The sequence below is a fragment of the Macrobrachium nipponense genome, chromosome 46 (assembly GCF_015104395.2).
Source record: "Macrobrachium nipponense isolate FS-2020 chromosome 46, ASM1510439v2, whole genome shotgun sequence".
NCBI classification, from domain to species: Eukaryota; Metazoa; Arthropoda; class Malacostraca; order Decapoda; family Palaemonidae; genus Macrobrachium; species Macrobrachium nipponense.
In genome coordinates this window covers 36,209,552-36,237,547 of record NC_061106.1, presented here as the reverse complement: position 1 = coordinate 36,237,547, position 27,996 = coordinate 36,209,552, and the positions used below count along the sequence as shown (strand labels likewise).

Sequence of the window (27,996 nt, the reverse complement as noted above, 5' to 3'; positions counted from 1 at the left end):
TCCTACGCCGGGAGTCCACCGGTCACCAAAACACAGGAACACCTTCAGCAGACGGCATTCAGCACGTGTACTTGGAAGAGTTTACGTCACGGACGCTCAGTCTGACTACCCTTTGTAAGTGAGATTTTTGTTACGCAAGTTTTTTCCACGAAGGCTGCTGTTAAGTACCACTGTAACGTATCAGAAGCGCACCGTTCATTGTTTGCTCGTTACTGTCTTATATCCCAAGTCTGTAGGGAGAGTACGGTCTAATATCAGATTGTACCTGATATTCCTACCTCGACCTGCGCGGTGTCGCCCTAGAGTGACGTATGGTATGGTTTCAGTGTGCCAGGCTTTCTGGCGATGCTTTTTAACCCGTAGATTGTAGCTCCTGCGTTATGTATACCGGGGATACATCTACTATTCGAAAGTGCTCTGTACCTACTGGACAGTATTAGATCTCGGATACACACTGTTTCGAGGCAGAAAGTGGGCCATCAACGTATTTTCTCCGAAATACTTATAGCCGCTGCCACATCCCAGGTAATTTGGATTTATATTGCTCATTTCTTTTCTTCACACAAATTTGAGGCCATGAGCTTGCTCACAGACTCGTTTTGTGAAAGCAGATCACGACTGCCATTTCAGTTGCTTGCGTGGCCTATATAGTAGCACGTTTGTTCTTTATTTGGAAGAAACGTTGTGGCCTTAATGTATTATAGCCTATATTGCAGTAATGAGGGGAGATCGCTCATGGTTTTAAGTGTGTAGGTTTTCCCAATTAAACATTTGCTATTTTTGTGCTGGTTGGGCCACAAGCCTTCAATAACACGTCAGACTCGACCATTATATATATATATTATATAATATGGTGTAGTAGCCCATAGAATTAGTGGATGTTAACCGCACGAGTGTCACTGTGCAAACTGGCTTTTGTATTTGGACAAGCATTCAGTTTTATTTGAATTAGTCGGTTTTTATGAAATAGTTTTGAATGAAGTCATGTAGTCGTAGAGTTGCCCATTTTTCATTTTAGTTGAATTTGCTCATCGATCATGTTTCCTGGTGCACTTGTTTGTGTTTGTTTGTTTCACTTAGTTGCTCACGGAAATTTTTCTTGGGTTTTAAATTGCAGACGTCATGTGGTGTTGCTTTGTAGATGCCTCCAGATGTGTAGTTATCGTTTTATTATGCAGTGTTATTTTCACCAAAGTTTTGATGACATGCTCAAGCTCCGTTATTCTTAAAGATACAATTTCTAAACGACTTCCCGCTGCATATATCTTAAATATTTTCAAAACATTGAAACTGATTAGTCAAACGTGAGATCTAAACAATTATTCACTATACATTATACTCATATGTTTCGTCGGATGTTGCTCGAATTCATATAATCGCTGAAATATAATATAGCCATATGTATGTTCATCCAAGTAGTAATGATGCTTTTTCTAGGATGACTTTAGAATTAAGTTGTTGCCAGGTATAGTTTTTTTGTGTAATTTATCATTCAGGAATTTTCTGTTAATGGAAATACCTACAGAATATTTTTATTTGTATATATTCAGTACTATAGTTTCCGACTGCTTTTTCAACGTGATTATTGCTGTAAAAAATTAGTGATACCGTATCAGAGTTAATATAATAGAAATCAGGTTTCAGTTTATACTAATGGAATTTCTTACTTATTGCAAGAATTGCCGAAATTTTTAAGCTTCGCTAAGTATGACGTACTAGAATTCATGGGAGGCGATCATGGTTTCTAGCGAGAGAAATACGGTCATGACTCTTAAAAAGGATGATAAGAAAACCACTAATTTCCCCTGATAGCATGATAGACTATCATGGCGTTGCGTAATAACTACTGGTTCCATGCAACGTAAAAGCACCATACACAAACAAACAAACAATATCATGACATTTTGATTGTGGTAGAAACGGTGTCATTTGATGGAACATGGAGTTTTATACAATTATTAAAAATCGTGCCATTTCAATTACGTCATTTCATTGATTGGTTACTGTTATGGCATGCATGACAATTACAATTGCTTGATACTGTTGTCTTAAGTTAGGATGGTGGACAACTTTACCTTTTTGGTCAAATGACCAAAAGTAATAATTTTATTTTGAGAGAATGGTAGCTAGGACTCCATTTGTACGGGAAGTGGCTTTTTCTTTTATGGTAATATAATTATATACCGGATATATATCCTTTCCGAGTTATTTAAATGTCCCTTCCTTTCATAAGTGACAGAAAATCATGTTCGTTTTTAACTTGTTTTGATGGAATATTCTGAAATGTAGGTAGAAAGTTGAGTTGTGCAAGTGTAAAATTGAATTTACAATATAATATCTGAATTGTATGTTTTAAAAAGATAGATTACCAGTGTGACATTTGTGTGTAAAGTTGCATATTACCATCGTGCTCAAAACCAATATTTATATTTTGAGATAAATGAAGTATCTGTGATTACTGTCAGTGGGGCTTGAGGCTGCGTCCATTAAAACTGACGTTATTATTGTTTTCGGTTAAGTCAGCCTTGTGCTGACACGGGCTTTTGTTCTAGGGTAGCCCGTATTATTCGATAGCCATTCTTCCGACAAACTACTCTCTCTGGGATTTGCCTTGCAAAGACATCACTGTACTTATGATTCTGAATATTTAAGAGTACTTGATATTATTTTTTTTCTCTACCATGAGTTTCTTTCAGAGCACTTTAAATGAAATAGTCTAATGTTACTACAGAACACGGTAATGTTTGCATGGCTTCCTTATCTACAACGATGATAGGATTAGTACAATGGGAGTAGTAGTACCTCACGTTTCACATCTTTCGTTCTAGCAATTGCTGGAATGCTGCCGTCTTCCATGAATGTCTTGTGTGGCCTCGTGTGATTGGGGGTGTTGTATTCAGGCATACTGTATCATAAATTGAAAGCACCATTACTGTATAGGTTTACGGAAATTAGAAATTCAAGCGATGTAATGAATTACCACCCTGATGCAATTCAACTTGTATTTTAATGTTTTACTTTCATTTTTATATATTAATTTGTAATTTTTTCTTTTTCTAATAACTGATCTTCGCTTTCTGTATTTCCCATTGCTTATACTTCTTTCGAATGAACACTTTAATATTCTTTTGAAGTTTAAATTCCAAGTCAGTATTGCATGTGGTGAGAGAAAACATGTGGAAATTTGAATTTGGACTAGGTATTATCCATGCTCATGAGGAGTATTGAGCAGTCTTACTTAAATGAAATGGATGCGACTCTTTCTCCGCTGGCTAACTTAGGCACCATGCAAGCCCTTGGGGTGGGCCTTAAACCAGGAGCTCACACTTTAGGCAGTCTTTTTGCTAGTCTTAGCTTGTATAAAATTAAATTGGTGAGTTAAATGGCATGTCGGATCTGATCTGGAACTCGCTCAAGAGGGTTATGAACCTCCTGTTCTCTTGTCCCTGAGTTTGTGACTAAAGATTCAAGAGCTCAATTCCCTTCCTCCAGGACTTTGTTGATGGTGAGTGACCCATTTGAGTTGCCTTTATGCCCAGTGCATACCATAAGCTATTGTTTGAGGACCTGACTCCAAAGTGTTGAAACTGCATATACTATTTGTTGATACTGGCAAGCATGAGAAATTGGTTTTAAGGAATACTCTTACTTCCAGGCTTTGGGCAGTAATCGGTGACTCCCCTGGTGAGGATATATTAGTTGTATAGCTTGGAAGAGGGTTCAAGAGATCAGGAACTTGGACTGGCCCCTGTATTTCAGAACTTTTTGGTATTGTTGGTGATGAGGGTAGGGGTCATTCTACCTGAGGGACATTGCCTACAAGCCCCTGGACACCTCCTCCTAGGGACCTTTAGTGCTACCTAGTAGTAGGTTTTGAGTCACCCAGGCTCGTTCCAGACAGAAAAGTAACTTACCGGAGGATTCGGTGAATGGCAGTGACTGGTTGTTTTCTCTCTTCCTTATTCCTTCATTTGTGAAACAATAACTTGGGCTGAGTACGTGCTGTATTGGGCACAGACATAAGTGGGCTATATAATCAAGTATTGCTAAAGGTGTCTCCAGCAGAACTACAGTCGAACTTTTTCTTTTTCTGCTAGATTGAGCAACCTGTGAACTTGTTTCCCCTTACAGAATCACACTTAATTCTCTGAAAGTGTACATTTTCGTACGAGATCAAAAAGACTTCTCGCACAGGCTCGGGGCCATAATACTCAGTCATCCCTATAGCGCCTGACTGAATAAGATGTCAGAGCCATCCCAACCTTGTTCATATCCTGATCGGGGAAATCACAAATCCTGGGCGGAGATTCTGCTTACCAGTCGATTGAGAGACCACCGCCAATATCTGCTGAAAGATGAATCACATCCTCTTCGTCATAATTACAGGATCTTTCGTTTAATTCAGATCATACAGCTTGATTCATATTTTTACTGCAGAAACCTACTACCTAAGAAGTGTTTCCCACTCGATGGTTTGTATTACATAGGGACGAATTTTTAAATTGGTATATTTAGGTAATAACTCCGCGTTGGGTATTTCTTTGGAAATTACAGCTCCCTTTAGCATTTGGGTTGCTTATTAAGAATTAACCGTTATTTTGGGGGTCGACTGCAAGTAATCCCGGGGGCTAGTACTAAACACGGCGAAATGCATTGGGTACCCCATTCCTAAGTGGCTTTTGTATTCGCGGGACCGTCCTTGCAGTCCGTGCGGAGTTATTGCCTAGAATTACCTTTAAATTTTATCTTTTTCCCAAGTATACAGACCAAAGCCTTTTTCCGCAGTCCCACCTCAACCTCCCCGTTCGGTTCCCTATACCGAAGGAAAACGCGCTCGGCGATGGCAGGTGAGCCGGGTGGGGGTGGGGGAGATTTTCCTCGTCCCCCTTTCACCACTTACTGGCCTTGTTACCGAGTTTCAAGAGTTTAGCTGCCGCTTAGCATAGCACTCTTACACACGGCAAAACTTTTTTTTTTTTTTACTTGAACCACAGAGAGGGATTATGTTAGCAATCACTTTCGTTTCTATTACAGTACTTTTCCTATTTTCTTCCATCTTACTTTCCATCCTCTCCCAACAATTGATTCATAGTGCAACTGCTTTGAGGTTTTCCTCCTGTTACGCCTTTCAAACCTTTTACTGTCAGTTTCCGTTTCAGTGCTGAATGGCCTCATAAGTCCCAGTGCTGGGGGGCCTTTGGTTCAAGTCTTATAATTCAATCCAAATACATCTGAGGCCGGCGAGTTTATTGCTTCGTTTTGCTGATATTAATCCTTTTATTTTCCAGTTTTTGTTTGATTTCGTTAACGTTTTCAGGTAAATTTAGCGACGTTTAATAATAAGAATGAACTCATTTTTGCGTTTCAGTACTGTGTCCTATTATTTCTTCTTACTTCTTTCTATGAGCACCATGTTCTTTAAGGCTTGAATTTCATTTCTTGCTCTTCTTGAGATCTGTAACAATAATAACTTAAGAATATTACCTTATGAAATGAGCTGTGATTCAGGAATGACTGGAAGACGAGGAGTCACTGAAAGAGACGATTTAAATATGAATTGTATTAACTTTTACTGTGAAACTGAAGAGAGCAGCTGATCCAAGTTGGCGAAAGCATTTTGGTACAATGAATCGATGTATATATATCGTCAAGTACCGTTGTGAGCTTATTCCATTTTACTTTTCAATTGCTCCTGATAGTTGAGTCACAATGCAAGACTCCCTCGTAACCTTTCCATCTTTCGGCCGAATTGTATATTCCATCCCACCTCCATATTAGTGCGTGAACAATTTCTGGCATTAAAATCATTCATCATAAATCCGTGAAATAGGGCGAGTTTGTCGTAGAGAGGATGGCCAGCAGTCGTGCATTCTGTCTTCGTGAAACGTGTCCCAAAGAAACAGGAAACGTCTTAAGATAGGTAGTTTGTTTGGGTGTGATGATGGCACTAAGTAGGATCGGAAGAAGGCGAGCACAGTACGGAAGTCTTTAGCGCAGTGGCGAGGTTGTTCAGATTTTGTTGCCTCTGGAAAGATTCCCGCCATTACAACAAACTGGCAGAGGCGATGGGCGATTACCTTCTCAGTTTCTCTACCTCTTCCTACTATCTCCCTGGGGGTAGTGCCATCAGTGCACGTCAAGCGGTGCACTGTAGGCATGACTTAACGTTCTTAGAAGCGTCCCTTCGGTCCCCACCCACCCTGAACAGTTTGTTCGTAGTGCAACTGCGAGGTTTTCCTCCTATACGCCTTGGCTGAAACCTTTTTATTTTACGGTCAGTTTCAATGGCGAATGACCTTATTGGTCCCAGAGCTTGGCCTTCGGCATAAATCCAGTGTTCTGTTCAGTTCCATATAGTTGAGGCCTTGCGTGAATAAGTCTTTATAAAGATGCACAAAAAAGTAACGATCAAAACGATTGAGTACGTGCACATTCTGTCAGCTTCGGATTCGTAAATGCCTTCAGTGCATTCAATATTAAAAAAAAATAGTCAATTCTCTCTCTCTCTCTCTCTCTCTCTCTCTCTCTCTCTCTCTCTCTCTCTCTCTCTCTCTCTCTCTCCCCTTCCTGAGAAGGAGTTGGGTGTTCAACTTTCGATCCAGGAAGAGATAAATATTAACCTTTTGCGGGTGTTGAGGAGGAGGAGGGTCAGGGGTGGGGGTATGAACGCACAGTATCAACAAGTACTACCATTATACCACGTATACGCTATGGCTTCTCTCTCTCTCTCTCTCTCTCTCTCTCTCTCTCTCTCACACACACACACACGCACTCACAAAATGAGATTCATAATAATAATGTACGAAGCTTTTTATGATGGACTTAGCGTCGAAAATTATGGCTGTTTCATATAGAAGACTTTATTTTAATAAATTAAATGCCGTGGAAACAGCCACTACAATAATAATAATAATAATTATAGCAATAATTCTGAAAAGGAGACATTATTTCTCACCCTGCCGCGACTTATGGTGGCCGCTTTTGATCTGGTCCAGATCTGGAATACCAGTTCGAGCAAGAACGATTAACCCCCCCCCCCCCCCCTCTCGTCTTCCCCAGAGGGCTCGCATAATGAAGTTTCTCTCTCTCTCTCTCTCTCTCTCTCTCTCTCTCTCTCCGATGCTTTAATTGTTATCCTATGCATCGAGTGTGTGACTCACGTGGGTGTATGGGTTGACTGGGATCGTACCAGTGCCTACCTACCTGTCTGGTAGGCAGCAGAGGCCTGTTCGTTGATCGTTCGACGGAATTTAGGTCAAGGACGGTAGGAAAATAAAGGTTGGTCTCATGCCATTTGGACTTTTTTTTATTTTTTTTTAATCCTCAGTAGTGCGATTTTCATTTATCCATAATATCTACACCTATAGACTAGTATCCTTAAGGGGCTTTAATGCCGTCAGTACGGCTATATACGGTGCACTGTAGGCATTACTTGAGTCCCTTTGCAGCGCCCCTTCATTCCTTTTACCGTACCTCCGTTCATATTCCTTTTCCATTTTATTTCCACCCTCTCCTGAAGGTTGTTTCATAGTGCAACTGCTTCGAGGTTGTCATCCTGTCACACCTTTCGAACCCATTTGTTCTGTCAAATTTCCGTTTCAGCATTGAATGACCTCATCGGTCCCAGTGCTTGGCCTTTGGCATGAATTCTATATTCAATTCTATGTGCAATTCTATATTCTATGGCCAAAAACACAGGGCATTGCAAAGCTGGTGTGTAACACTTCGTTTCTCTCTCTCTCTCTCTCTCTCTCTCTCTCTCTCTCTCTGTTTGCTTGTTTGTTTGCCTGTACTTATTTAACTACCTGCTTCAAAATGACTGCCATGACCCTCAATTTAGCGAACCCTATCCGGGAACATACCCACACTCGTCTTGGCCAGGAAATCTAGTTTCGCTTGGGATGGGAATCTCTTCTTGCCTTGTGACTGGGTGTGGGAAGAGATTAGCAAACCGGTTGTAGTTGGATCGATATTTCTTCCATTGAATGTTCCTAGTGTCGTCAGTGATCCTCAAGCACGATGCATTGTAGGCGTTAGTCTAGGGTCTTTGCGGCGTTCCGTCTGTCAGGTAGCTGCAACCCCGTTTATTCCTTTTACTTTACTACATTCGTTCATAATTTTTCATTCAACTTACTTGCCTTCTTAACCTTAACCTTACCTTCGGCTAACAATTATTCCACAATGTAACTACGAGGTTTTCTTCCCGTTACACCTCTTACTGTCAGGTTGTCTTGAAGCGCTGAATGACCTCATAAGTTCCAGCGCTTGTCCTTTGGGGCTAAATTGCGTTTTGTTTACTATTCGTTGCACGTTCTGTTGGCTTTGGTCCTTGAGTGAGTGCTCATAATTGTTTCCTTTGATGAGACTTGATGGTTTAGTTTTATTTTGCTTACTTGTTTTAGTGTTTGTAGGCAGTGGACGCGTAATAGAATACAATACGTATAGAACTTAGGCCAAAGGCCAAGCGCTGGGACGTATGAGGCCATGCAGTGCTGAAACTGGAATTAAGTCAATCAGGTCTGAAAGGTGTAAAAGGAGGAAACCTCAAAAAGCAGTTGCACTATGAAACAATTGTTAGGAAAGTAAGACGGAAGAAAGATTATATGAACGGAGGTACAGTAAAAGGAATGAAAGGGGTTAGGAAGAAGTTTCAAAGCACCTTAAGTCGTACTTACAGTGCACTACGGGAGGTGCACTGACGGCACTACCCCGGATTTACGTGTGATACCACGAAGTCGTAGAGGATTGTGTGATGGCGGCTTATCTTAGGTGTGCAGGAAATGAGTATGATGTCATGCCCCAGTCCAAGTATGCCTCATTAGTACGTGGCATACGTGTTATGTATACTCAACGCAAGATAACTAGAGTCAGATGGCGGCGAGTGGCGAGGTGTCTCAAAACGCCTGAATATACAATACAGTCCGCAGCATGACTGAGATGTTAAAAACATTCTTTACCAACGTTATTATTATTATTACTCAGAAGATTATCCCTATTCATACGGAACTAGCCCCCCCCCCCCCCCCCCCCCCCCCCCCACAGGTGCCTTTCACTCGAAAGTCAAGCTTCCAAAGAATATTATGATGTTCATTCGAAAGAAACAAAAGATGGTTGGAACAACTACAGAAAGAGGTGATCAGATAGGACAAAATCAGGTGCGTTAACAAATAGATGAATAAATAGAAATGTAAGTAAATTATTAAAATACAAGGAGAATTGTATTAATGAAGTAGTAGAAAAACGAGCGTCCATCCTTAGGGAACCTATTGCGTGTCACAGAAGCGGTGCGTTTCTTGAGAAGAAATGGGCTTGTTGTAGCTTACCATGGTTGATGGTAGTACTAATAGCTTACTATGGTTGAGGATGGCAGTACTAACAGCTTACCATGGTTGAGGATGGTAGTACTAACAGCTTACCATGGTTGAGGATGGTAGTACTAACAGCTTACCATGGTTGAAGATGATAGTGCAACTGCCGGAAATGTTAGTTGCCATTTTGTACGTCTGACCTTTCAGTTCGTGCTTCTTGGCCATATTAATGAAGGGCTGACTGGTCCATGATGCTTCGGGTGCTTGTGCTGAAACATGAGGAGTTAGCATAAAACGGAGCGAAGTGTGGTGGGTGGCATCATCAGCTGCAGTCGACGTGCAGCCAGTCAGTCGTCACTGGCAAAGATGATTCCAGAGATCTTCCTCCCTCTTACGAGCGCACGTTGACATTTGCTTCGGAAATGCCTTGTGTGCTATATATATATATATATATATATATATATATATATTATATATATATATATATATATATATATATCGCCTCTTGCGATTGTCTTAAAACGATAATATTTTCCGACGCAATGCTTTACTCGTCAACAATTTTTCCTAAAAATTTTTGCATATATATTATCTTAAAAATGTCCATTCCTTTCTCGTGATCACTCGATAATACCTTTGCTTGAAGTTATTATTCCAATATGTACACACACACATATATATATGTATATATATATATATATCTATATATATATATATATATATAAGATATATATATCGCCCTCTTACGATTGTCTTAAAACAATATTATCCGACGCAATGCTTTACTCGTCAACAATTTTTCCTAAATTTTTTTGGCATATATATTATCTTAAAAATGCCTCCATTTCCCTTCTCGTGATCACTCGATAATAACTTGCTTGAGTTATTATTCCCAATATGTACACACACACACACACACACACACATCATACATATAATATATTATATATATATATATATATATATATATATATATATATCAAAATAATATTTAAGCGGAGGTTTGTAAGCAAAATTGTTGACGAACAAAGTATCGCGTCAGTCAGTAGATCGTGTTAAGGCAGCATAATTGATCATGTGCTTACCTACGTCAGTGTTAACTCTTCGTTCATTTATCATTCCTCTATAACAATTCTTTTAAATTAGACTAGACAGTGAAAGCTTCACTTCTGGTATAATAGAATAGAAAAGAAAAGAAAAATGTAGTTCAATACTACTTATGGAAAAGGTATTGAATATCGAATATTGATGAGGTCTCTCTCTCTCTCTCTCTCTCTCTCTCTCTCTCTCTCTCTCTCTCTCTCGTGATGTGGGCCACATTCATCCAAATAAAAGAAAGTGGTCTTTAACTAACATCAGACATTTGATTTACGTATGAAATTTTTTAATGGGCAGTTTTTTGGGTAAATGTTCCTTTTATTTATTTATTTATTTTTTTGTGTCGCATACGATGTTAATGTCTTCATACCTTAAAGTGGTTGCGTTTTTCTGAAGCAGTTATATAATTGGGTATCAGTGGACGCTCGTATTTGCAGTACTGCAGGCTTTTGTTGTGAACGCTGATGCCTGGAGTTCTTAGAATAGATTCCAGAGACTGCTTAATCTTTTGAAATTGGTTGCATCTAACAATGTAAACTGTCTCCATTTTGCTGTGCTCTGCACCACCACCACCCCGTGGGTGGTGGTTGTCCGTAGGCATCGAGTCTCCTGTGACGTGGCTCCTTTCCCCCCCCCCCCCTCCACCCATCCTCCCCACGACACAATGCACTTGTTTCGGTTATTTATCCTTTCTTCCCTTTGCGAGGCTCACTTTTCCACTTGAACCAGTCCTCCGAGCTGCCTTGGGTAATGGACTTGTCTGGTCAGGCAAGGAAGAGGAATTGGGTCCACTTTTCTTCCCTTGCCCCCTCCCTTTCCTTGCTCCCCCTCCCCCATCCTACATCTTTTGTGCGCAATGTTTTTACAACTTTTTTTGTTGAATTCTTCTCTCTCTCTCTCTCTCTCTCTCTCTCTCTCTCTCTCTCTCTCTCGTCTGTGTGCCTTTAAGCCTTAGTACTTTAAAATTTCCAGCAGATGCCGTCCTCGGAGAAAACGACGCGAATGCGGTCCTATATATATTGTGTATACTATATATCGACAAACGTCTTCCCTTCACGATAGCTGCAATACCTTCTTCGTTTTAGTTCTATTGTAGTTGAGCCTTTATTTATTATGTCATCTGTTAGTATTTTTCACTTGTAGTTTTACTCATATATACGTGTATTTCTATCGTACACAAAATGGCTCGTAACATTTTACTTTAAATTGCTTACTAAATTGGCCGTCTTCTATGTCATTTTTTTATTATTTTTCTTTATTTTTCAATGTATCAATTGCATATTATGGCCACTGTAACTAAGTAAAGAATGGATAAGTGTTGGAAGACAAGTTCTTTGTTGAGGTAATGAGAAAATTGGCAACAAGCAGTGGTGGGTCATAGAGTAGGTTACCAGGCTGGGTGTAGGTCTAGGCAATTGAGTATTGATTGCCGCGTTGGGTCTTTTTTCACTGTTGCTTTGCATCGTAAGTAAAATGTGCCACAGGCATCTACATTTCCTCAAGATTATTCTCAGTACAATTGTTGCTATTATACGTAATCATCCCATACCGATTGCTTACAACATTGGATAGGTTAAAATTTTGCTAGTGTTTTTCGCCAGACGAAATTCTGTTCCGAGTACTACTCAAATAGAACCATATTGAGTTGTCAGTGTTGCTGCTCTCGTGCTGTTTATTTGCTTTTTTTTTATTCTGCTCTGTATATAATGCCTGTGTCGTCGTAGTGGAAATTGATTAATATTATTATTATTATTATTATTATTATATTATTATTATTATTATTATTATTTTTATTATTATTATTATTATAAATTATTAGTATTTTTATTATTAATTATTAATTAACTTATTATTATTTTTATTTTATATTATTATTATTATTATTATTATCATTATTTGTTTTTATTTATTATTATTATTGATTATTATTATTATTAATTATTATTATTATTATTATTATATTATTATTATTATTATTATATGTGAAGAAAGTAACAATGTCTTTTGCTCATGCTTTGTATAAGTTTTCAAATAATTGACAGAATTTCAGCCAACATTTTCCTGCTTTGGTTTTGTTAGCGAGAACAGTTGGTAAACGGAGCATTATTTTTGGTGGGTGGTATGTTAACAAATCAGGTTATGCCCCAATTAACCTGACCATGTTAAGAAAGTGTTATTTAAGAAGGTGCAACGAAAAACTGATGTATACCCATTGCTTACTGCCCTGCAAGGAGGTTTGTTTGGTGTGATAAAGGTAGTATATTGCTCCGTAGCTAACAATGCATTATTATTTCAGAGGGTGTTATTAAACACTGTTCACTGTGTCTACTCGCGTCATAATGGGTACGATGAGCGAGGTGGTCACATCCAGACCTCCCGCATTTGAAAAGAAAGCATCCGGCCCACAAGCTCCCATCTCAGATAAACAAAAGTCATGTTCAGACCAACAGCCTAACCAGGTACGCGTAGTTTTACATTTCATAATACATCTAACAAAGTAATGGATACTATTTGCAGAGAGTATGGTTTTACCCTGTTACTTGAAAAGTTTGTGATAGTCATATAGTCTTTAATAAGTTTCTGGAAAGCCATGTAGTATGTATAGGTAATGCCTCCCACCTAATGCATTACCCATGAAATAATTAACACAAAATTTCCTAAGGGCATTACAACTGTCATTTGCAAAAGTTATACATAGATTCTGTTACTTTCCCAGATCAACAACCAAATAAAATGGCAGTGGTTTGCATTTATTAGATATTTTCATTTTTAAATAGTAGTAATTTATTTTATTTCTCTTATGGTTGCCCTTCATACTGTTAAAACTGTAATAATGTTAAATATGACAATGATGTTTGTAGAATTAGGTTAACTTTTCTGGCGTACACCACACTAAATCATCTTTCATTCTTTTTATTTTCTTGTGCAAATGAACATTAACATTTTTAAAAGATTTTATTCTTGTTTTATTTTTTTAAAGAATGCTGATAAAAATGACCCTGGTGAGAGCTTACAGCCAGTGGAGAACTTTGGTCCATATTTTCGTCTCATTCCAATGAATGGTCAGGTGAAGGAACTACAGACCATCATCCGTGATAAGTAAGTTCTTGGTTTTATTTGAGAGATAGTTATGTGGTCGAGTTTTGTGAGACCACATGAGCTAAATTATTGTCCCTCAAGTTTCTAGGTGGTAAAATCTGCTTTTGCTAGAGCTAGATCCTTGCAGAGCCTGAGAAATACAAAGCTAATACAGAATCCATTATAAACACTGATTATAATGTAGTACTATGTAATACAATGTAGTTTTTTTGTGTCCATATTGTTGGTGCCAGTGATCGTATTTTTCAAAGAGGATTGAACATTAATTAAAAATCCATGCACCTTGCTTTAGTTTTTCTAAACTAAACTGTATTTTATGTATATCTTTTTATAACTTTGTTACCATATTTTCAATTTTGTGGAATATTGCAATGAAAGTTGAAGAATTTTAGATATTCCAGAGCAAAGTTTGTTGCCTTTGAGTAGCTATAAAACAAAAGAAAACTTGTCATTTTAAATGTTATTACACTAAAATATAACATTATCCTCTTCAGCGATATGATATTTACAATAACTGTGAAATATAACATTTAGAATAATTAGCTACTAGCAGAATTCAGGTTACTTTGTGGTAGTGGTGTACATTGTGCATGCTTGTATTGCATTTGTATCTGCGTGTGTCATCATTTCTGATATCAGGCATTTTCCAAACACTAGGTCATCATTTCTAGTATCAGCATTTTCATAAACAGCGTGGCAGTTCAGACTTACACTTTGTAAAAATAATGTATATGTGTTTTCTATAATTCGCGTTAAACATACTTCTATAGCTTTCATAGAGTATCAAATGTACCATATTTCCAGGCTTCAAAGAAACTAGCAGTGAAGATGCGCCAACATTTTCACTAGCAAAATTTTGAATAAATAAGGACATGAACATAAGTCACAAGGTCATTAGTTGATGGCTTTTTTGTTTGTGCACTGTGCACATTCAATTGTCTTAGTGCACTGAAGTACCATAGCTTTGACTGGTACAGTGTTTTGAATACTGGAATTTTCATTTTATTTATTTAGAAACAAATTTGTAGTATTTTTTTGTGTTCATTGATTTTAATATTACTAAGATTTCTGAAGTCGACATACCATTAAATTGGAAAATTTGAAACAAATTTAATACATAGTAATCTATATGGTATAGCCTGCTTAGCAGTTATATAAGATTTTCTTGCCCAACAATGTCTGTACTTGGAAATGGAAGGTGCTACATATGGTGCAGCAATTTTGGATATAGGCTCATTGAGTAATAGTTTTGAATCTTAAAGAAAAAACTGAACACCACAATTGGAAGTATTAGAAGTTCAGAATAACATCCTGTTGCATAGTTACATTGCACAAACATTACATCCCAAATAGAACAAAATAGAGAATAAAATCTACATACCACAAATATTACAATAAGAAAACCATTTTAATATTCAAGACCTATAGATATTTTGTACATTGATGCCAATTGTAAAAGTAACACAGACACTTGTTTGATTACAACAGTCGTGCTAAAGTGAGGTTTAATGATATGGGAATGATAAATCTTTGTGACAGTATTTTTTTTCAATGTAGTGTAAACTTTATTCAGGAGTTTTATACAGGAATTCTGGTTACTTGTCCAGCAAAGATAACCTATGTCTCTAATATGTCTGTTTGGTTTTTTCCAGAAATACATCCAGAAGTGACTTCAAATTTTATGCTGATAGATTAGTAAGTTCAGTGATAGTAGTATTTCTGTTATCTTGCATGTCAGTAAAAGCCTTTTTGATATGACTTGTTATAATTAACTTAATACAAAAGATTCTTTTGAAGACTCAAGGACAATTCATAACCCTACACATTCTGTATAATTTCCACCCTGATTCCCCAACTTCACCTTTATCCTGCTTATTTTTTTACTTCTGAAAATATATTTTGTAGGAAGTTATTACAACCTGAAAATATATTTTGTAGGAAGTTATTACAACAGTTATGTTATGATTTTGGTTAATATAATAATCTTATTGTATGTAAACTGTTCCCCACCCACATTAACCTTAACATAGTCACACTTTTTTAGTGTAAAGAGCAAATACTTTAATAATGTTTTCAGAGCTGTTAGGAATTCAGGTCTACAAACATGCAGACTTTTGGTGATAAAGATTTAATTAAGGCTCCATAGTGTGTGGGTGTGTGTGTGTGATATTTAAGGATCCAGAGGGGGTGTGTGTGTGTGTGTGTGTGCACATGATGGGTCTTAAATGATACTGGGAGCATGATGACAGTGATATTAGACAAAAATGATTTACTGATTTGTTGCAATGAACCAATACATTACTAACTGTTTCAGGAATGCACAGGTGGGTTTGAACCTAGGATGGTCTGTGTTACATTTGCTATTATGTATTAAAAAATATTCATTTTGAAAAAAATTTTTTATATGAGAATTTTGTCTTAATTCCAGCCCAGTCATCTTCATTTGCATTTTTTAGATCATGTATCATAGATATTGTAATGGGTACTATTTTAAATGTGTAAATACTTTCTTAACTTTGTCACAATCACAAGAAAATATGATGTGTAGAACAGTACAGGACTGTGATATTTGACAGTTCATTTCTTGTATTCATTTTTATTATTATTATTATTATTGTTATTATTATTATTATTATTCAAAAGACGAACCCTATTCATGTGGAACAAGCTCTTATTATTATTCAAAAGACGAACCCTATTCATGTGGAACAAGCTCAAAGGATCCATTGACTTGAAATTCAAACTTCCAAAGAATATGGTGTTCACTTGAAAGAAGTAACGGAAGATAATGGGAAATACAGAAAGAGGAGATTGGTTATTAGAAAAACAGATAAATTAACAATTAGTGAATTATCAAAACTCTAACTAAAATATAAAAATACAAGTTGAATTGTATTAGGATAGTAATGCAGTACACCTTCGCTTGAACTTAAGTTCCAATTGCATAAGGAACAAAAAGGTGATGGGAATAACAGAACTTTGGAGATTCTCTTAAATTTCTGTCTCTTTGCTTTCAGATTCGTTTGGTGGTTGAGGAAGGCCTCAACCAACTACCTTATTCAGATCTCACCATCACCACACCCACAGGCTGCACATACAAAGGGCTGCAGTTTGTTAAAGGGAATTGTGGGGTTGCCATTGTCCGGTCCGGTGAAGCCATGGAACAGGTTGGTGCAGTTTTATCTCTCTCTCTCTCTCTCTCTCTCTCTCTCTCTCTCTAAGTGAAGAATAGAAGAGAAGCAGTGTGAATGATGCAAGAGTACCATTAGGGGTTAGTGTAAATTTAAGGAAGCTTATACGTAAAGGTGATAAGACTATTCAAGGTGTGAGGGCAGTTTAAAGTTTGAGGAATGGCAAGGCTTTCCAAATTGTTGGGATTATGAATGACATATTGTAGTGAGGTGGCGAAAGTGCAACTGCAGTTTACCTGGATGTGTATGGGATAAAGGTTCCAAAATAGGATGTATGAGGAATGTTTGTCTCTTTTTTTTGAAGGGTGACCATGGTAAAAGTTATTAAGAATTTTAAGAACTTGATATTCATTAATATGCCTAGGAAGGTGCATGATAAGATGTTTATTGTAAATTAAGACAGGGGATTAAAAGACTGGTGGATAAGCATTATGGGTTAAGACAAGACTATGAATGGCCGAAGCATTTTATTTTATTATGAAACCATTGTGAGGGAGCATTGAGATTTGAATGAATAAGTTGTGTGGAACATTCATGGGCCTAAAGAGAGCCTTTAATATAATTGATAGAAGTACATTGCAGTAAGACTAAAGTTAGCTGATGCAGTAAATTGTGTGCCTAGTTTTTGGATATGGGGAGTCAGCCTTGGTGAACAACAACAGGGAACTGAAGATGTTTTGACTTAGACTTCATCATCTGCACAGGTTTTGTTATTAGAGTGGAAAATAGGAGTTAGTCTTTAGTTATAGATTATTTTCTTTTCTATGAAGGAAAATTATGCTATTCTCCTGGAAAATTAACTATAATGGGGACTGGTATTTCTGAAAAACAGTGGGCGTAAAAGCCGTTATTTTTAATAGCATAGTCCATGAGTCTTAGGAGTCTCTGGTTATCAGCAAACCTGTTTTATGGGGTTTGCCGATTTCTGGTTATCGGTGCCAATAATAGAGTACAGTGAAGCCTCATTTTAATGGACTAATGGGGGTGGGAGGGAAGGTCATTCATTAAAGCTTATTATCTGTTGAAGTGAAGCATTGCTTTTTTGTGGCCTAGGTGGTGTTTATTGGTAGGCTAAGCCTCATCCTAGGTGCAATAACCACCGATATACATGAAAAGATTCACATTATGATATAGTAAACTGATAATATCATTGTACTTTATATTGCTAGGGGATTGTGGTCGTGATGGAAATATAAACAAAACTGTGGTTACCTTTTAGCAATGTATTTAGGAAAAACTTTATATAGAATTGGCTTTGTTATTTTGTTTATCTTTGAATTTTTAAGCATATATACAGTAAGTAAGACAGCATTTGTAATAACATTGCCTTTTTACATAACCAATTTTTCATAAGATACCTGTTGTTGCGGAAGCTAGCCTGTACACAGATGGTTTTGTAATTTAACTGTCATCTTAGGCTATAGTACTACCTTTGGCCAGATTTTGTTTCCACATCTGTTAAAACGAGATTTTATTGTTTTGGCGCTGATACATACCTAATAGTGGCACCATTAACTGGTTATCGGCACCGATAAGCCCTGAAAAACGCTGATAACAGGGGACTGCCTACAGACGCTACACTACATACGAATGGGCTACATTTCATATGGCTGTTCGTATCTTCAATTGGTTATAAGTTGATCTTCATGTCTATTTAAGTACAGTATGATACAGTGCTAATAGAGTATATACTGTTGGTTTTTCATCCTAAAACACAATACAGTACTGCACACTGTATGTACACGACCGTAGATGGTCCAGTATTTTATTAATATGAATTATACATAAAATCTAAATAACTTATGATGATACATTTGTATCTCACTTAACACAATTTTAATTTATGATCATGTTTGTTCGTATCTGAATGTTTATAAGTAGGGCAGTGTCTATAATTAAAAAGATATTTATGCTTAAGCAACAAAAATAAATTGTTTCTCATTAGATCTGTAAACTGGTAGTAGAGAAAGGTGAAGCCAGAATAGTTTAATGAAAATCACACAAACCTTCTGTTTTTATTCTATTCATGGATTTGGTAAAACTTTAGACATTTTCATTATTTCAGGGGTTGCGTTCGTGTTGTCGTTCCATTAGATTAGGCAAGATTTTAGTGGAGTCAGACCTCGATACTCACGAGGCTAAAGTTGTTTATGCAAAGTTCCCCGAGGACATTTCTCAGCGGAAAGTTCTTCTTATGTATCCTATCATGAGTAAGTAACTGACTTGCTTTTAGTTTTTGATTTTCATCCTTGTCATTTGAATGGATTGTCCACAAAGTTCATACCTTATACTGGAGTTGTGCCATATTTTGTCATTAAACTGTATTTGAAAATATGAACAGATATTATGGGTATACATGAATCATGTTTGTATTTTTTTCTTTACAATAGTTGTCTTTAAAGCCAGTGAGCCCCAGTATACTAGGAATTTTAACTTTGATCTAGTGGTACCCTTATAGTCATACATTCATGCCATGTTTACCTAGCTTGTGGCACTGTATGTAGTGTCCCTGTAATCCCAGCCTCCATTGCTTTAAGCCCTTTATATTCTTTCCTTCTATGAGGTCTCATCATTTCTTTGTAAATCTAGGATAATTTTGAATCAATTTTTCCTCATAGCATACGTTAAAAGTATTGTCTCCCATGAGGTATGCAGTGTATCAAGGAGATTGTGAACAGCTCTTATTTCATCTGTACATAGGAGAGAGATAAGACTTCCTCTTGGTATCTTGATGGCTTGTGCTGCCTCAGGCTTTTTATAATGAATTCATAGTCGCCTTAACTAAAAGGCAATTTTTAAAATTGTAAGCTGGAATTTAAATTTTTTTAAACTGTTGCAAAAGCTGGCATTATCAAAGATTTGTTTTGATGTGTTTCAAGTCTGAGAATAATTTTCCTTTTGCATTTTTTCCCTACAATTAGTGTTTTGATATGTTGAGAAGTTGTATGTTAGGTTTATTCTTTCATAATTAGGTTAGTATGATTATTCATTCCCCGAGGTTTTCCATTTGACTGAGACATTCCTATACAGAATAATTATTTTACGTAAATCACCTGTCCCACTTTTTGGAAGTCCGCCTAGACTGAAGTAGCATAATGGAGCAGTTAGCGCTTATTAGAGTTGTTTCGGAGTTAACATCTTAGACAGTAGCAGTCAGGTCTCCTAATTTCAATTTGTTTACAAATGTTCAGCTCTACACTAGACATTTCAGATTTTCTTGTATATTTGGAATTTACTGTTGACAAGTACACATATCAAATATTTCGAAGCCTTGTATAGATGGCTTTGCTGATCAGGGACTATCTGTACTGCACAGTTTGAATATAAAATTTTTTGTTAAGTACATATTTAGTTGGTAATATGTAAACACAATTATTCCTGTGATGCATTTCCTTCAAGATATATGTTCAGTGTTTGTTTACTGTTCAGTATTATAAACATGGACTTGTGAAACTTTCTAGTGACTAATATGTCTTTAAAAAACTATTTTTGAAGTGAATTCTCATCATATATTTACAAATGCTATTTCAGGTTCAGGTAACACAGTAATTAAGGCAGTTCATGTTTTACAAGAGCATGCAGTAGATGAGGCCAACATCATTCTGTTGAATCTATTCTCAACGCCTGCTGCTGCTCGCACTATAACCAGTGCTTTTCCCAAAGTAAGTTGTTTGTTCATATTTATATTGTCTTTTTTAATTTAACGCTATTATACCAATTCTCAATCCAGTGTGTTTTTATGCCAGAGCAAGTTGAAGTATACTCTGAATATGTAGTTATCCTGTAACAGTATAATACAGATTTTTAACAATTTATCTTTTAATTTAATCAAGTCCTATACCTTTGTAGATTGTTCAACAAATGCAATATTTCATATTACTTTTTCTCTTCACCTACATAATCCCTGTATTTTCAGTAACTTATTCATGATAGTATATTTGAGCAGTTGCCTTTCTCTGTAGGATATCATTATCTTTGTTGTACATACTACATACTATTCCTTTTCTTTTAATGAATGCACTGTCTTAACTCTCCATACTTTGTGTACTAGATGGAACTGAGTAGTGCATAATTTTTGTAGTGTGCTGTCTCCCTTTTTCTATCAAACTATGAATGCTTGAAATGTAAGAATTTAAACCTAAAGTAAACTAGTCTTAACTACATAATACTTTATGCAGTATCTGCATCAAACAACTTACTATGCCTTCCAAAGTCTTATGCGCTAGTTCAGGTTGTTGTCTGCTTAACCATATTTAATACAAGAAGTCAATTTTTATTTGTTAGATGGCAGGAAATTGTTTCCCCACCTTGTTAGGGTTTACTACCGTGTATCATACAATTGCTCCTATTAGTATTTCAGTGTCTGTTGTAATAAGCTGATGTTGATTGCTCTCCTCAGAGAAGTATTTTCTTTGTGTTTAGTACATTATTTAGGTAATTTTGAGTCTATAAAAGCACTCTTACCAGTAGTAGTGCACATCTTGTTACAGACATTACTAAACAGTTACTTACTGGTGTAAGAACAGTGTGCGGTAGACATGGGTAACTTGCATCTTAGAGGTTGGAAACTTTGAGGTACCCCAATGGATTCTCGTAACAGTTGATGCATAGGGTTCCTCTATAGCGTTTTATTTCTGTCAAGATTTCAGATGGCAGGAACTCTTATGACATTTGATAATTGAGCACTGATGAAAAGCAAATGTTTGGAAGAGGAATCTCCCCTTCAGAAGGGCTTCAGGTATCAAGGACCTGTCTGGGGTTACTTTTTCTCTTTGTTTTTTACGGGCATTATCTGGAGTTACTTCCCCTCTTCAATTTTTACTGGCACTAGGGATAGCTTGAGAGTCACTGGACCACTGTTGCACAACAAAACTGTCGAGACATTTTTTCTGGTGTCTTTAAAATCTCCCTAAAGTGAAACAAGGCATGTTGGAGACATGGATTACAACATCTTTGTTGGGATGATCATTCTCCACAATTTTTTTTTAATCATTATTCCACTTTGCAAACATGTTCTTAATCACTAAAGTAGACACTACTATGTATGCCTGTTTGCCTTTTGAATTTTTCAAACCAGCCTATGCTGGACATAAATTCACTAAACACCACTTCTTGTAGGCATTTTTCTGAGATCGTAATGCAACATCCTTGTCTTTTCACAAATTATTGCCTCCAACACTTTGCTACAAGTTCTTTTTTAAATTTCATAGTTTTCCTCACCTTTTTTACAGAAGGGCTAGCACTAGAAACTTTATTTGGCCCCATGATGGCTTATTAAGCAGTTGCATTTGAATAAAAAAAAACAAAGCACAAAATATAACAAACATGAAAGCAGAAGGGGTCACAAGATAACTTGGGATGCTTTGTTTGGGCACTCAGTATGGGCCTAGGCATGAGGTGGGCCCTGGAAGGAGTGTTTCCAGGTGTGCGAATTGTGGGGAATTGTATGAAACCCAATTCAAAATTTCTTTGGAAAAAGTCAACAAAAACTGAATCATATGAAAACCAGGGTATAAGAAATCCAAGATTTGACTAATAGGGCATGGTAGTTAAATTCTTGGGTTGGCCTCAGTCTCAGCCATGAAGAGCCAACATTTTCCCCATGGTGGAGGCCTTCGTATAATGGATCTGAGTTCAAAGCAATGAACCCCCAAAACCTGACAACTTGTAAAGTACAGTGGGGCATCGCTTAGTTGCGGATCAGCAATCACAGAATCAGTTGTTCATGGGTTTTTTTCTTGGACCGCTTCTCATGCCATATCGCTGGTATGAATCGCAGCATCGTGGGTTTGTCCATGTTGCGTATGTGATGTTTATTGGTAGGCTAAGCCTCGGCCGCAGTTCGATAACCACCAACATACATGAAAAGACTCACATTATGATATTAACTGACAATAAAGGTAATAAAACCATTCTCACCTTATATATTATTGGCATATCTTCATAATAAATAGCCTATTCAAGGTCTATGTATGACGTTCATTGGTAGGCTAAGCTTAGTTGCAGTGCGATAACCACCAACATACATGATCAGATTCGCATAATGATATTAACTGACAATAAAGGTAATAAAACCATTCTTGCCATATATATTATAGGCATATCTTCATAATAAATAGCCTATCCAAGGAATAATTCCACATAACTGTACTCAACTTAGTATACTCCGAGTGGCCAGCCACAAAATGTAAACATATAAAGTTATGAAAATTTAGTATGTACGTGTATGGTTGCATTCACAGCAACCTTTATTCGATAACCTTTTAGAAATTTTAATAGTAGTAGAGTAATTATGGTAGTAATAACATTAAGGCTAAAGTTAATTCAAACTTCATTATTATTTTGGTAGTATAAGTATATAACTTCTCCGAACAATGCAGTCATACAAACAATGTCATCGATTATTGTATTGTTGTTTGCTATTGGCAACGAAACGTAAACAAAATTTGTAAAACCATTTTTTACCTTAAATATTATCGTCATATCTTCATAATAAAAAGGCTATTCGTGGAGTAATTCCATATCAGTGAAATCAACTTTTATCTATGCAAGGCCAGCCATCTGACAAAATGTACGTATGTATATGAAAATCAAATTGTGGTAGCGTTCACAGCAAGATTATCTTTTGAAATTTTAATAGTACTAGTCGTGGTAGGAGTAATGTTTGGAATATATGTAACATTTATTTTCAATACAAAATATTATCGTTATTTTGGTAGTAAATAACAGTTTAGAATGATCATATGTACTCTGCATTGTTAGGAATCATATGATTTTTGTAAACAAAAGTGGTTCAGTTACTCGTTACTAATAGGTGTTGTTTCCATGCTCATTTGGTGAGGAAAACAGTAAGAATCACAATTGAACTTAAGAATGTTGAAAATATATAAAGTAAGAGGCATTCTGTGACAGCTTAAAATCCTGTGATATTTTTAATTATAGGCTAACCCTTGAAGTGTTGATAGTTGTATCAAAAGTTGGCTACAGTCACAACTGTCGACACTAAAAAAAACATTTGTAACCTAATATTAATGGTAAAAACCAGGTTCTTCAAGTGTATCACTAGTGATACAACTTTGATACTGTAAACAAACAACTAATTACAGCAATTACCGTAATTACCATAATTAGATTTAGGATGTGCGAGTTCTTACTTGTGGCAGCGATGAGACAAACAAAATAACGTTTTCCTTTTAGGCTATGCATTTAGGAAAAACATGACATAGAATCGGCTTTGCAACTTCATTTATTTTTATATTTTTACTGATACAGTAACTATCATTTGTACTACTAACACCATCTTCACATAACTAATGTACAATTGCGTAGTAGGACATTGCGCGGATCTGTTGAGTCCAGTGTTACCAATTTCGCCTTTTTAATGCTAGCTTTCATTTTCTTGAGGTAATTAGCAAGAAAATTTTCAATCTGGCATCTGGCAGGAAAGCTTGCATTTGTTTTCAAATACATCTAGCATACGTATTTTGACATCGAATCTTTGTAATGTTAAGTTGAATATTTCTTTTATTCCACCATGTTTGATATATCATGCAAGAAAAAAGAACAAAATCTTGCAAAACCATTTTCAGGAATTGAACAGAATAGGTTTCGAAGTTATAAGGAATTATGTAACTTAATGTAGAAGTACACTGTGTATGTTGGAAACATGTTTAAATCGAAAAAGAGAGCAATCGGTTGAAATTGGCTGGGTGGCATTGTTGAGTATGATGTGAATTTTTTAGCACTTTTTGGAGCAAAATCTAGCAAGAATTGCCATTCCCATTTGGCAACACTGGCCTACCCACGTTTTGTTTATGTTACTGAAGTGGCGTTTGCAGCGTTCTTTAAATTGTACCCATATAAACTATTTAATTATATGGCATCCAAAAGCCCTGATTCTTTTACTCTTATGGGAAAGAAGCCTAAACGTCAGATGAAGGTTATTACGTGTAATATATTAACGTTTGTTGTGAAGAAGGGAAGAGATGTTTTGCTGTATGCTGCTGGTAACATTATCTTTATTATTCATCCAATTGCACTGCAAAATCATCGCCATCTTTATCAACATGGATTGTTGGTGATTACCCATATGATTTACATAACTTTTGATATTACTTACCCTCTCCCTCTTCCTTCTAAAAGAAAAGAGGCCCAAGTGAGTACGTACATGTGTATGTAGGCTTTTAGCTGTAATCCATAGTCTAGTAGGCTACATATGTACAGTAGTACGTATACTACATATATTTTTAAGGCTAATGTTGTAAAATAACTTTGAAACTGTCTTGAATTTAGTTTAAGGTGATAGTTGAAGACATATTTGGTGTTTGAACTAAAGTAGGCAGTTATAAACATTGGAATAGTGGTTTTGGGTGGGTTAATTATTAAAAGTAGGTAGTTTTAAGCAATTTTTGAGGGGGGGTTACCAGGATAACATGGGTATTTACTTATCACGGGGGCTTCTGGGCCCCATCCCCTGCGATTTTTGAGGCCCTACTGTACAGTAAAACTACAAGCATGTTACATATGTTCCTTATATCAAGTCAAGATATCTGAGGACGAGCATTCCTCGTATCAAGTCAAGATATCTGAGGACGAGCATTCTTCAAGTGTTTAAATTACCTTTTCTAGGGATTGTATATGAAGTCCAAGCTTTTATCTATCTATAATTCTCTCCCAAAAAACTATGCATAAAATCTTGGGGAAGATAAACTACACAAAGAACTTGTACAAGGCTTATATATCCAATTTTCTTCTATTTTTGCTGATGACAATGTTCATTTATCTTATTTAATAGTTAATTGTTTTTTAAGCAGAAGTTTCCTTAATCTTTTTATTGTTATTCAAAACAAGCAAACCTACCCAAAAACCAAACTGCAAAGACTATTAACTTGCCAAACAATCTTCTACAGGGTAAAAGGTCAGACTGCTTATGTGTGGAAAAAAAGGGATTTGAAGTCAATATGAATGTTGGGTTTGTCCAAGAATATTTTGTTAAAAATATTTTAGGTCTCATGTGACTCCATATATGTTTTGTTATGAAAAAGTATTTCTAGATTGAACTCACCAGGTTTAGTAAAGTTTTAGCTATAGTACCAGCTTATTGGTTTTCATACGTCATGCCCCTTTTTTTTCAGATGCATATTCTTACCACAGAGGTCCATTCAGTAGCACCCAACCACTTTGGACAGAAATATTTTGGCACAGACTAAGCCAGTTGTACCTTTCACCAGTACTAATTATGAGTTTTACTCTTGAAACTGAGTTGAGTAAGTGATGGCAATGGGGTCTGAAAACAATTGTTGAGTCTGTGGATGGGTTGTTGGATCATGTACTCTTGTGATAGATTAGGGTACATTACATTCGCGAAAATGTAAAGTGTAATATGTTAAATTTCCATATGTATGGTGATATAAATGTTCATTTGTACAGCCATTAAAATAATATAGTACTGTAAGTACAATGCATTTTTTATTTTTAGTATTTGTATTTTATGTAATGTGAATATTACTAATGTAAAATCCAGTCCATCTCATGTTTTTCAGTCAATGCATTCTTTTTAAATTATATTACGCTCTAGGTTGCATAATTCTTTTCCCCTTCTTCATAAGGTTCTGTAAGTACACTAGAGACTGGCTTTGCAATTGTCAATTGTGTATTATTTTCCTCATAAATGCATAGTTTAACTGTAATCTCCTTATATTTTTAATGTTTTAACTCCAAACCACCAGAGATTGTTTAGGAAAAAAAAAAGACTCCTTGAACTAGTATCTCCTTATTTTGATGGACACAGCCTTCAGGTAAACTAAGTTGGCCTCAAGTTCTTATTTTTAATAGTATCTTGCATCACCATTCTTTTTTAACAGCTATTTTTGATATTTTGAAAGCTACTTTGCATTATTGAAGACAAAGAATACTTAAGAGAATGATTAAACATTCTCGGTTATCACCAAAGACCTGTTTTGGTATTTGTTATTGTGGTCATTCCCATTTGTAGTAGTTCCAATATCACTTAAAACATTAAACAAATACCGGTAAATCCTCCTGTGTAACAGTCCATTTCGTTTTGTTAATCCATACAAAATTTTATTTCCTAAAATATTTTAGCAATAGTAACTATAATCCTTTGCTGTGCTAAAATATGTTTGTGATAATTTTCCCTAGTCACAGGTTAGTCACTCAACATGAAAATAAACCTTGGATGTAAAGATCTAGAAATTCTTTGATGATCAAAGTGTCATTATGATTTTAATGTAAAATCATTATAGTATATATAGTTTACTGTAGGATAACAAAAAACTTGAGGAAATAGTTAAGTGGCAGTAGTGACTATGATCTGGATGTCAGTAGTTTTAAGAATCTGCTTTCCTGTTACTTAATGAGATTTGTTATCATAATATTATTGTCTGTGCTTGTTATGAAAAGGTTTAATTAGGCCTACAATGATTTCAATTATACTTGCAAATAGTCTTATAGTACTATTACTAAGCATAGCATGTACTGTGTAAATCTACATTACTTTATGGTTGCATTTTCTGCAAATATTTGTACTTCCTGACCTTAGCCAATGTGTCTTGTGAAGTGAGAGTTCACGTAATGTTTGTTTGAGATAAGAATGGGATGCCAGATACAGGAAATGGCTAGTCATTTGTGATAGGCTGACTTTTAACTGCCTTAGAAGTACATTCATATAAATATATATATATATAAATATACATTATAAAGCAAGTTCATCCTGCTTACTTGAGCATTTTTGTCTCTAAGAGTAAGCCATGTAATGCTGTTGAATAATCTTTATAGCAGACTTTCAACAATTTTTTTTATTTCTCTCTCTCTCTCTCTGTCTCTCTCTCTCTCTGTCTTTCTTTCATACACAAAAAGCACGACTTTATCTCCAAAACATTCCTTCATGTCTGGATATCTTATTTACAATGCCCTCTTCCTCCCATATCTTCACCTCAAATTATTCCAGTAAGACTTTTGAGACAATCAAGGAGAAGACTCATTTTTGGCATCATACACAAACTTGTGTAGGTTATTTTTATTATAATTTTTTTGCCAGAACCATGTAATTCTCTCTCTCTCTCTCTCTCTCTCTCTCTCTCTCTCTCTCTCTCTCTCTCTCTCTCTCTCTCTCTCTCAGACTTTTTCAAAATGCATATCCCAACATTTTAATGTAATGCACAATCTTTTTTTAATTTTTTAGGTGGGCCATGTTGGGTTTTGGTAAATTTTATGACGTGTAGCAGTCATAAAACCATTGTATTGTGTATGAATAAAATAAAGTATTTAAAATGTCTCTT

At 36.1% G+C, this 27,996-nt stretch overlaps 1 protein-coding gene across 2 annotated transcripts; it reads left to right on the top strand.

Moving 5' to 3' along the window:
- Positions 1 to 8: 8 nt before the first annotated feature.
- Positions 9 to 27,988, top strand: LOC135214906 (uracil phosphoribosyltransferase homolog). Of its 2 annotated transcripts, none has more exons than XM_064249371.1 (8): positions 9 to 114; positions 12,703 to 12,865; positions 13,387 to 13,505; positions 15,158 to 15,200; positions 16,523 to 16,672; positions 18,762 to 18,906; positions 20,228 to 20,358; positions 25,831 to 27,988. In XM_064249371.1, exons 2-8 carry the CDS (start codon positions 12,746 to 12,748, stop codon positions 25,903 to 25,905), a joined length of 783 nt encoding a protein of 260 aa, XP_064105441.1. In that variant the 5' UTR covers positions 9 to 114; positions 12,703 to 12,745; the 3' UTR covers positions 25,906 to 27,988. The 2 variants fall into 2 exon arrangements, with proteins under 2 accessions (XP_064105441.1, XP_064105442.1); XM_064249372.1 differs by lacking the exon at positions 9 to 114 and adding an exon at positions 135 to 525.
- Positions 27,989 to 27,996: the final 8 nt, after the last annotated feature.